The sequence below is a fragment of the Anguilla rostrata genome, chromosome 12, assembly GCF_018555375.3.
Source record: "Anguilla rostrata isolate EN2019 chromosome 12, ASM1855537v3, whole genome shotgun sequence".
NCBI classification, from domain to species: Eukaryota; Metazoa; Chordata; class Actinopteri; order Anguilliformes; family Anguillidae; genus Anguilla; species Anguilla rostrata.
Genome location: NC_057944.1, coordinates 15,839,407 through 15,851,827, shown reverse-complemented (window position 1 = coordinate 15,851,827; position 12,421 = coordinate 15,839,407). Strand labels below are relative to the sequence as shown.

General features: G+C 50.4%; 1 protein-coding gene across 9 annotated transcripts in view; it reads right to left on the bottom strand.

The window, feature by feature from the left end:
• The window catches only part of mecom (MDS1 and EVI1 complex locus), a 138,520-nt gene that overhangs the window by 11,160 nt on the left and 114,939 nt on the right, over positions 1-12,421 (bottom strand). For 3 of the 9 annotated variants that reach the window (XM_064301575.1, XM_064301583.1, XM_064301584.1), the window contains 6 exons: positions 9,895-9,997; positions 9,372-9,786; positions 9,097-9,244; positions 7,586-7,766; positions 3,291-4,662; positions 2,773-2,863 (listed from right to left, as the gene is read on the bottom strand). In XM_064301575.1, coding sequence (XP_064157645.1) covers positions 2,773-2,863; positions 3,291-4,662; positions 7,586-7,766; positions 9,097-9,244; positions 9,372-9,786; positions 9,895-9,997 — 2,310 coding nt within the window. The remainder of the gene's footprint in view (positions 1-2,772; positions 2,864-3,290; positions 4,663-7,585; positions 7,767-9,096; positions 9,245-9,371; positions 9,787-9,894; positions 9,998-12,421) is intronic. The other 6 variants (XM_064301577.1, XM_064301581.1, XM_064301582.1 and 3 more) reach the window with 6 other exon arrangements.

Here is a 12,421-nt window from a genome sequence, read left to right as displayed (position 1 = left end):
ATGAATCTCCCCGTTTCCCCACGACGCAGTCTGGGAGCCGGCATCGTAATGAAATGCAATCATATTTCTTTTAAATGTGTAATATGTATTTCACTGACCTCTTTACGGGGCGAATAAAAGACTGTTTGTTTCTCTTTTTCAATGGCGGCTATTACTCCAGTAAATAGCGGGAGTTTTAAAGCTGTCATATTCCTTTAGATCAGACGCCTCGGTTTCAAAGACAGGAACACGGGCTGATATTTTACTCTGGTGTCACAGCCATCACCCCCCCTAACCCCCCCCCAACCCCCACCCCTCACGCCCCCCCCCACGCAAAGGACCTGTCAGGCCTCTAACTCCGGCATCTGTTGCCCTCCCACTGAGAGACAAATGTTTTCACTTGATTACACGCATGCAAAAAATGTGGATTTGGAAGGACTACATGGAATTATATTTGAATGGAGTCTCCTCATCATCAATACCATGCGGCAGATATTATATTAATCCAGTGGAACTCGAGCACCCATCCAGAAACGTTCTCCATAAACCCAGGAGAGTGCGGATCAGCGCTGGACTCCTCTGGAACGCATCATGTCCGTCACTTCTGATTTTCACTCTGCAGTTCTGCAGTTGAGCTGCGCAGCCACCCCGTGACTGCGTTCTAGTCTCGCAGGAACAGGCAGACCTCCGGCACCTGGCCTACTGCAGCAGTGCTAGAGTTTAACCTACTGACCGAATCCCGCCCTCCCTTTCCAGACAAGGCAGAAAGGCCTGCTTTCATCACTTCATATCCACTAGCACCAGAAAGCAGAGAGCCAGCACAGGTAGGGGTGTACCTACACATCATATAAAGATACTGCACGTTGGGGTGCAGCAGGATTTGGACTTATATGAACACACCATTAGCCTGGGCGGCGCTGCTTTGGGGTCAGGAGCTTGTAACTTCGGGTTGTTAGTGTTTTTCGGAAAGAGCTGCTTTTGGGAGCCCTCAGACCACAGAGCTGATTGGTCCCACAGATCTGACATAAGGGGCAGATCCCCCCCCATCCCCTCTGGTCCCCCCCACCCAGTCTGAAGTCCGGCTGTGGAGGAGGGGACAGGGGGCATAACTCACTGCGCTCTCTGGGGAGTCCTACTGTACTGAACAGGACCCATTATAACCTACAGCGTGGGAGGCGGGCCCAGCCCATCAATCACATCCCCAATACGGAGAAGGGAAGAGGGAGAGGAGGAAAGAAAAAAGAGAGTTAGGAAGGAAGAGAAAGAGAGAAGGAGAGAGAAAGGCTGGGCATTATTTTGACCTGCCACTGCCCGAAAGAAAGAGAGTGACACAGAGAAACACCCACCGTACACCCCTGCACAGACGCACGGCTGGGAATTTTATTTGAATTTCAACAAAAGTGATGAGTGCTGACTGAGAGAGAGAGAGAGAGAGAGAGAGAGAGAGGGAGAGAAAGAGAGGGAGTGATGCATACACAGAAGTACCGCGTCTGAATGCATGTGGATGATGATGTCATCATCAGGAGACCACCTCCCTGGCTCACATCCCGACTTCTCCGAACTCCGAAACCGTACCCTCGATATGTGTTCTCGGTGATGTTTTGTCTGGACGGACACCACGCAGTAATAACATGGCCTCTGTTCTGCAGAGATGTATTAGTGATTACACTGAGAACGTGCCCAGTAAAATTCTTTGTGAGGGGTCTGTAGTTTTCACGGAGATGCCCGGGCAGGGAAAAGCTCGGTGTGGGGGTGGAGAGGCGGTGCGGTCCAGCGAGGCCATCGCCGTGCCAGAACCGCAGAGAGGAAAGGGTCCGTGTGTCCTCAGCCCTCACCACACACTGGCACCCACACCCGGCTGGCTCAAAGACCCAGGGCAGGAGCAGTCAATGAGAACATTGCGCTTTAGTACTTTACAATGGAGTTGTGTTTGCAATTAAAGCCACGCTTCAAAATTACACTGCAAAAGTGTAAGTACACCACGTTAGACAGCATATGGGCAGCAGCAGCGATTGAGTGATAAGAAATGGGAGTGCTGTGTAAACCAGTACAGGCTCTGAACATACAGGCACAGGGCTTTTTTCTTTCTTTTACACAGACACACAGACACGCACGCACGCACAAGCACACACACACGCATACACACACACGCACACACACACACAGATGCTAATTACAGAAAATATGACCTGCATGATATATTGCATCATCAGACCGTTGGATAATTTACACTGTCATTCATTGAGATTTTTCCTGAAACCATTTTTACTTGGTGTGCTTGTGGATTGCGTGAAAGCCATCTGTCAAGACCACGAGGCCATGTTGAAAGCTAGCTATTATAATACCGCAGTGTATTTAGTCAAGTCCTTAGCCACTGACTCACTAATTATGCTGCCTTCTGCAGCCTCTGTGGTTGAGCGTTTTAGTTTTTATTCGGTAAGAGGGACTGCAAAGCCAATCTCCGATATCTATGATAAAAAATCAGGGCTAAGCATTCCAAATTCTAGAAAAAAAGGCAATAATTTAAGCAGCATTTGATCAGAGATGATTATTAACAGACTTGCAACCCCTAGGCGAAGTTCTCTGGTTTGCACGCACAACAGTAGTAAGCATGATAGTTTCCTCAACCTCTGATTTGCTTTAAATATTAACCACACAGTGCAATAACTTCACATACAAAGTTAAAAATATTAATCACAAAACTGGTGCACAAATAAAGGAAAGAGAAAATCTAAACTGAAACCCATGATATTTGTAGGAGAAACCTGGTGAGCCTACGGCCAGTCTACCCACCTGTGGGTGGAAGAGGAAGCCGGGGGCCGGTCGCATGTACTTGTCCTTCAGCGCCTCAAACGGATCGTTCATCTTCCTCTTCTCAACCCTGCTGATGTTACACTTCTATCAGTTCTTACATGCTAATATTCATATCGCTCCGTTCTTACAGCGCGAGCCGATATGAGTCATTCAGTCAGGACATCTCTTATATACCAATCATAATACCGACCTATACCACTTTCTGCAGTGCTTGCTAAATATATATACTACTATATATTTACAGTGTACATACAACTATCAGTTTGCATATGCTAATGTTTTATTCAATCTCAGTTTTTATATGCTAACATACAGTGCCTCTACTAACAACTATTAAAGTACTGTTGAGCCAGCTTATTCAGTTCTTACAGTACATACAAAAAATCCAAAGCCACATAACAGTCTTCACGAAGCTCATGGATTACTGGTGGTGCATCAGCCAATCAGTGTGACGGGCGGGCCTGGGGGCGGAGCTGGGCCCTGCAGACTCACATTACCTGTAGATGGGGTCCATGAAGAAGGGCGTGGGCCGGGCGTGCTGCAACGAGGCGTCGGCCTTGGGCGCCACCGCCTCCGCCTTCTCCTCCCCGAACACGTGGTTCTTCCGGGACTCCTCCCCCTTGGCCGGCCCGCCCCGGCTCCTGGCGCCCATGCTCAGGTCCAGCGGCTGGTCCTGATTGGCCGAGAGCGGGGCCCCCGCCTTGGGAGGGGCGGGCGGCGGCGGCGGCGGCGGCCGCTCCTCCTTGCGCTTGGTGGTGAGGTCGAACGGCGACTCCACGCTCCTGCTCCGGCTCCTCTTGGGCTCGCGGGGGGGCGACAGCGGCTCGGCCTTCAGCAGCGGGGGCCGCAGGTCTCTGTCGGGGAGGGGGTAGACGGGCGGGGAGAAGGCCGGGAAGAAGGGCAGGGGGAACATGGAGGGGTATGGCAGGCCCCCCACCTTCCTGTCCTGCAGGCTGGCCAGGCCCGAGGAGCCGAAGTACTTCTCGGCGATGGAGGCGATGGCCTTGATGGAGTCGTTGACGGCGCCGGAGACGGCGGTGCGCTCGTCCAGCGCGGGCGGGGACAGGGCGTGGCCGGGGCCCGAGGGCGGGCTCCGGGGGCTCCCCGCCTTCCTCTTCCTCGGCTTGCCGTTCTCCCGGCCCCTCCCCCGCTCTGCCTCCCGCTCCGCCTCGCCCGCCCTCTCGCGCTCGCTCTCCGCCTCGCTCTCCAGCTCCGAGCCCGACGTGGTCTCCAGGTCGCTGCCGCTGGGCGTGCTCACGTCGTCCAGGTCGCTGCTCTCCGATTGGTCGCTCAGCTTGCCCGCGTGCCTCTGCTTGGCCGAGCCCTCCGTCGGGACCCCTCCGCCTGGGGGCTCGGTCGCGGGGACCTCCCTGCAGAGCGTCTTCAGGAGGTTCCGGGCCCCCTGCGTCCCCTGCAGGGGGGTGAGGAGCGGGCCCTTGCTGTGCTCGGTACCTGGGGGGCCCCTCGCGGGGGACGCGGTGGGGATGAGGGGGGGTCTGTGGTACAGTCCGGGGGGGAAGAGCCCGGGGAAGGTGAAGGGGAAGGCCGGAGCGCCGGGGAAGGTCAGCCCGCCGTGGTGCCGGTTCGCCCCGAAGTAGTCCGCCAGCCCGGGGCCGGCGTGCCCCACCCCCCCCAGGGCCGGCTTGTCCAGCGCGGGGGTGCCCGGGAGCGAGATGCCCTGGGCGAACAGCCCCCCCGCGGCGAAATGGTTCTTGCCCTCGCAGAAGCGGCGGTGCTTGTTGAGGGACGAGGTGGTGCTGAACATCTGGCCGCAGTCCTTGCACTTGATCTGCGTGCGGCAGTCGGCGTGCATGCGCTTGTGCCGGCACAGGTTGGAGAACTGCGTGTAGGACTTGTGGCACACCTCACCTGGAGAACACAGGGAGACAGACACGCCCCCCTCAGACACGCAGCGCAAACAGGGCCACGCCCCCCCGACGCCTCCAGGATGCAGGGACACGGCCTGCGCGGGCCGCCCTGACTGTTTGCTAAGGGCTGTGGAGCGCAGCGCTCCTGGCCCAGCGGCAGGGACAGCGGCAGTGACATCAGCAGTGTGTCCCTGGGCACGTGCGGCTCCAGGGCCGGCTCCAGGGCCGGCTCCAGGGCAGGACAGAGACACTCTCAGCACAATGACTCTATTTTAAGCCTGAGGAGGAAGCGGAGCTGAATGAATCCTATCCTGGTTCCCATGGACTCCACTCACTCACTCCGCTTCCCCCTCTGACAGCCCTGCACCAGCACCAGGGCTGACGTCATACACATAGATACAGACACACACACGCACACACACACACACACACACACACACACTACATCACACGCACACACACACACACATACACACACTACATCACACGCACACACACGCACACATACACACACTACATCACACGCACACACACACACTACATCACACGCACACACACACACACACACACATATACACACATGCGCACACACACATCACACACACAATTCATTAAACACACACACGCACACACACAGCATGGATCATGCCCTCTGCATACACACACATACCACATCACACAATTTCTATAGCCCAGTTAATAACAGTACCACTCTATAGTGGTACTATTTTTACCGCAGAAAAAAGTGTTATATAGAATACACAATCCATTAAACACATTCTAATGCACACAGCATACAGTATGTCTGCATACTTTGAGCACTACAGTATAAAGATATCTGACAATCTACATCACACATTATATAAAACATAATGTACATCATAATGTATAGCTTTGAAAATATGTGACCAAAACTCAACAGAGTATTCCAAATGTGGTCTGCCTGAGGCATTGTATAACTTAGTTCAGCTGAAACACTCTATCCTTCTTACCACATGCCACAGCACCCTATTTAACATATGTCTAGCTGCTGACATATTTGAGTCCGCTATCACACCTCAGTCTCGTTTACATTTACTTTTTCACGCCCTTTCTTTATCTATGGAATAACGTATAGGTGTGAATCGCAGGCCAGGAGAGGAACACAACTCACACACTGTACACTTGTGTCAGCCCTTATTTCATCTTTCTGTAAACTGTAACTAAATATTATAAACACATTCCTCCAGCCATTAAATAACACAGCCCAGTATGTAAATAAATGATCAGGACTGCACTCTCCAGGATCTCCAGGGCAACAGCAGCACCTGTCCTTCGTAAAAAGCACTACATACATTTAGTACACATGTGCACACACACACACACACACACACACACACACACACACACACGCACATACACACAGATGAACACACACACACTCACACACTCTGACACACACACATACACACACGCACATACACACAGATGCACACACACACACACACACACACACACACACAGATGCACACACACACACACACACACACACACACGTACACACACAGGCACACACACGCACACACACACACACACGCACATACACACAGATGAACACACACACACTCACACACTCTGACACACACACATACACACACGCACATACACACAGATGCACGTACACACACAGGCACATGCACACACACACATACACACACACACTCACACACTCTGACACACACACGCACACACACGCACATACACATACACACAGATGCACACACACACATACACACACACACCACGCACATACACACAGATGCACACACACACACTCTGACACACACATGCACACACACACACACACGCACATGCACACACACACACACACACACGCACATCACACACACACGCACACACACACACGCACACATGCACACGCACACACACACACATACACACACGCACATACACACAGATGCACACACACACACACACACACATCTGACACACACATACACACACACACATACACACACACACACACACACACACACACACACACACACACACACACTCACACACACACACACACACACACACACACACACACACACTCACACACTCTGACACACACACACACACACACAGAACGTGGAGCCATTCATAAAGCTGCTGTTTCTCTGGGCTCATGGAATGGAGGAGAGAGCAGGACAATTGCCCAGGGTAAGTTCAGTAACTGTTAGGATTAGTAACTGTTACGCAGATCAGTGTTTTAGGATCAGTGTGTATCCGGGTCAGTCATGAGGGTCATTGTATGTAAGAATTAGTGTGTCAGGTCAATGTATAAGGGTCCATGTTTACTGGTTAGTGTGAGGGAGTGTGTGTACTGCCAGTGCATAGGGATCAGTGTGGAGTTAGTGTGTGCCAGTAAGTGTGTGGAGCTCCATACAGAGTCACCATGGGGGACAATATGGAATTCAGTGTACACACAGTCATCTACAGTGTGACTGTACAGTCCTGTAAACCAGAAATTTGTTAAATGTTTTTACATTTCATTCCAGCTGCATGACAGTTGTGAAAACATAAAGCTGATACAACGCATGTAGCAATTACAATTAAACTATAAACTAGAAATCTTCCAACAAAATTTGCATTCATATGAGCAGTATGTTAATCTGCTTCCATACGATTAGTCACTCCATGCTTGTTAACAATTTATAAAACATTACATTCTCAAATGGGAAATTCTAAACTTTGCATTCACTTCAAATAATTCATTATCATCTGCTTTCGCCAATCAAAATATTTTTTCAGAGTTAAAAATATACAATAATGCAACAATAATATGGCTAACATGAATAAAACAGTCATTTTACTGCTACACTAGCACAGGTGGGGACATTTCTGTCTAAGAAAGAACTGTAAGAAGTGTGCAGACTTACATATGAATGGTCTGACACACTTACATATGAAGGGCTTGACGCTGCTGTGGATGTGCTTGTGCTGTTTGAGCCCTGAGGAGGTGGCGAAGGTCTTGCCACAGTCCGGGCAGGCGTGTGCCCGCGCCCCCACGTGCTGCGAGCGGATGTGCCTCTGCAGGTTACTGGGGTCCGTGAACACCTGCTGGGGAGGGGGGGACAGAGGGGGGGGTCACCCACCAGAGCCCCTGAGGGGACACTGAACGCGCACGCACGCACATACACACACACACGCACACAGACAGACACACACAGAGACATGCACGCACACACACAGACACGCACACTCACACACACACACGCAAAACAACAGACAGCACACTAACACACGCACACACACAGACACGCACACCACACACACACGCACACAGACAGACACACACAGAGACATGCACGCACACACACAGACACGCACACCACACACACACACACACAGACACACACAGAACATCGCACTACACACAGACACGCACACTCACACACACACGCACATACACACAGACACGCACACTCACACACACACGCACACAGACAGACACACACAGAGACATGCACGCACACACACAGACACGCACACTCACACACACACGCACACAGACAGACACACACAGAGACATGCACGCACACACGCGCTCATACAGTACAAACACACTCAGCCCTGCTCATATTCCGAAAGTACAGGCCTGCTTAATGCTGAGATAAATGGTGAATTTGTTTCCATGACAAAATATTAAATGATGTTATTATTTCATTGCTAGTGTTTACAGTGAAATGAAATACACATATATTATAAAAGTACTCCAATTATTTGTTCAAGGATTGCACGCAGCACGGTCTGTCTCAGAGGTGTACTGCAAATACTTGGCCAGACAAGAAGGAAACAAGTTCTCCATTCTCTCAATTGACACATTGAACTGTCAGCAGTATTTACAGAAGTGAGGATACTCTCTTTGAGAACCAGACAGTTCAATATTCCATTGAAAAATCCAGAAACACAGCATGCAGGTCATTAAACACTCTAAAACAATTGAATTGTGCTGGTAGTAGCTGTAGAAAAGCCTCAGCTCTTCAGTGGTGGACTGGAACTGGAGTCTGAAAGGGGACACTATGTCTTCCGTTCAGTCTATCGAGCTGACAGTTTTATACTTGACTTGATGGACACGTAGATGACCATATAAAGCACATAGCTTATATACTGGCATGTATGACTTAATTAAAACCTAAACTAAAACGTGTGTTTCTTTATATTATTTTTCAGTGACACTTTCACATTTTATCAGTTTACGGTTGAATACTTGTGTACGATTTTTCATATTTTCGTGACCGTAATGCATTTTTATATAACTGAAAACAGGAGTAGGTCCCTAGTTAAACTGTCAGTTCTTGGGTACTGGATGTTCAATAAACAGGTGATGAAATGCAGACATATCGGTACAACAGCAATGTCAAAATTTCAGCTAAAGCTTTCACTGTACCTTTGAGCAGTTTTCACATTCGTAGTGCTTGCCACTGTCATGTGACATCTGATGGCGAATCAAATTGGATTTCCAGTTAAAGGCTTTGGGGCACTGGTCACACTTGTACTCACGCTCCTCTGAGTGTGTTAGAGTGTGAGCCTCCAGACTGCAGGACAGACAGACAGCACACACAGCCGTTACACACAACACAGCATATAATCACTCTCCTCTTTTAATCCCATATGACAACCTACAAATCACTACTATACAGCGTCACCTCAGTGTCATCTCACCTCTGAGCATCAGAGAACACCTGATCACACTCTTTACACTCCAGAAGGCCGTGAGGGAGGTGGTGGGTGCGCAGGTCGTGGAGGTCCCTTAGTTTTTGAGGGTCCCGCAGGTCGTGGGCATCCCGCAGATCGTGGGGGTCCCGTAGATCGTGTGGGTCCCGCAGGTCATGGGGGTCCCGCAGGTCGTGGGGGTCCTGAAGATTGTGGGGGTCCCCCAGATCATGGGGGTCTCCAAGGTCATGCAGGTCCTGCAGGTCATGGGCGTGCAGGTCAGCGGTTGCTGGGTTGGGCAGGCTCTGGTCCCCCAGGGACAGGCCAGAGTGGGGCGTCCCGCACGGCTGCTTCTGGTGATCCAGCAGCTCAGACCGAGACTCAAAGTGCTGATCACACTCCTCACAGCGGTACTGCCTCTCCTCTGCGGAGACATTCAGAGACTATTAGAGACTGTGTGTGTGTGTACAGGTACGTGTGTGTGTGTGCGCGTATGTGTACAGGTGTGTGAGTGTGTGTGTTTGAAACTAACCGTGGATGTCAGGAGCCATGGCCTCACATGAACGCTCCTCTGTCTTCATGTACAGTAAGAGCTCCTCTCCAGGGGCGATGTCCCGTGTTACTCTGTACAATATCTGCACAAACACAGAGGGAAAGAGATTCAATACACACACAAATAAACACATCAACCAATATACCCATTCACCTGATTATAAACCACACGCGCGCGCACACACACACCAATAACACATCACCAATACATCACTGATTAACCACACCACACACCACCACACACACAAATAAACACATCCCATATACCATTCACTGATTAACCACACACACCACCACACACACAATAACATCACCAATATACCATTCACCTGATTATAACCACACGCGACACACACACCACAACAAAACATCACATAACCCTCACCTGATTAAACCACACACACACACAAAATAAACACATCAACCAATATACCCATTCACCTGATTATAAACCACACACGCGCACACACACACACACAAATAAACACATCAACCAATATACCCATTCACCTGATTATAACACACACATGCACACACAAACACACACAAACACAAATAAACACATCAACCAATATACCCATCCACCTGATTATAAACCACACGCGCACACACACACACATAAACACATCAACCAATATACCCATTCACCTGATTATAAACCATACACGCGCGCACACACACACACACACACGCACACACACAAAGTGGAAGCTTAAACAATGTTATACAATAAGTTGTATTTCTCAAACTTTGTAAAAGAGAGTCTTCTAAGGAAAGCAGACAGCCTGGCTTCCTTGTATACTGTTCTCACTGTACTCATTCAGGGGGAGGCGGGGGGGTCACAGATGTAAATGGGATCACAGTTCAGAGTGTCGTGGTGGGAAACAGACCCCACGGTGGCAGGGTCCCCGCAGAGAGCTCTAATTCACTGAGAGGGCAGGGCAAAGACACGCACACCCGCGCGCCCCCACAGATGGGCTGTGCCCTCGCCGTGGGGGTATCACAATGACCCCGGTGCCAGGTTAGGGCCGCCAGAGCAAGCGGGCCAGTGCTCAGCAGCATTAAAGGTTATGGGATTGTTTGACTTCCCCTGCAAACACAATGGTGCACTCCGAACAATCAGCAGTGCATTATTTTTGGCACCGCTTGAAGGTTTAACTTATTAACTTCCTGTCCCGAGCTGCGCTGACATTTGGATTGTGACTTATTAGAGTGTGACTGGGGGTTCTCGGAAACAGAGAGGTTACGGAGACGCTGCCCTTGAAGATAGTTCAGAGCCAGACTCTGAATGTCTCGGCGTGACATGGGCCAAGCAGGAACAGAAAGTGCAGGTTATTGCGATCTCGGGGATAACTGGGGGGGCCCATTGTTCCCGAAAGAATGCAGGGAACTTCTCGCGAAGCCCGGTCCCCTGAGAACGCGGTCCTTCCCTCTTTCCTGCTGATCACAGATATCTCCGACGCGCCCCGAACCTTCACACTCGCGAGCAACAATAATATTGTGACTCCCAAACAATAAAGAGAGGCTGAAATGCGGCTGGGGGCCTTTGTGTGCCCGTGTCAGAGAGACTGATACAGGCCGGAGGTTCGAGCCTCGGCTGTTGTTTGTAAAGTGATTCCAGCTGCAGCTTTGTTACTGGCACGGAGCTTGGGCACAAAAATCTGGCAACCCTTCAGAGCTGTAGTTGCTAGGTGCATGCTACCTCACAGCGATGAAATCTAGCAGCTCTCTGCAGACACTGGCTGCTGTTTTAGGTATGGGGGGGGGGGCGTGTACGAACGGAGGTAGAGAAAAACTACCGCGTTGGGGGTTGGGGGTGCAGACAGGGTTCATAGAGATATAGAGTAAGAGAGTCAAAGTGCTCAAAACACCAATTAGAATCGGTGTCACAGTTGTCTATGTAACAAATGAATGTGTCAGAGTGCTCATTCAACCAATCAGAATTAGTGTTCCGTGTATTCCGTGCCCTTTTCATTGGACCAAAGAAGCAGTGTTTTCCTGAGGCAGGGGTTTGGCTGGAATAAGAGTCAGATAAGAGCGGGGTGGCAGAGTTCAGCAGCAGTGACCCACCGCATGGTGGCTCGCATGTTAAAACCCCCCCCCAAGGAAATTCCAGGTAAATCCTTGAACCCTGACGGAACTGCAGTCTCCCAGAACTCTTTATTAGTGTCCTTATCACCTGAGGGAACGAGGCAGCGCACAGCCATGGTGCAACACACACAGGCGCGCACAAAACCGAACGTGCTCACGAGCACCACACACACACACACAGAACACACACACACTCGCTCGCTCGCTCACGCAGCGCTGGAAATGATGATTACATCTTGCTGTTTTGAAGAGCGCGGGGTTATAACACTGTCGGTCTGTGAGCCAAACACCATAATTACTGTGGTTTCACACGTGACCCAAAGCTCAACAAGAAATGTGATGCTATTATTTGAGCTGTTTATCACCTTGAAATAATTAGTCACCTGAACAAATAATGAGGACCTCCCCTCCACTCC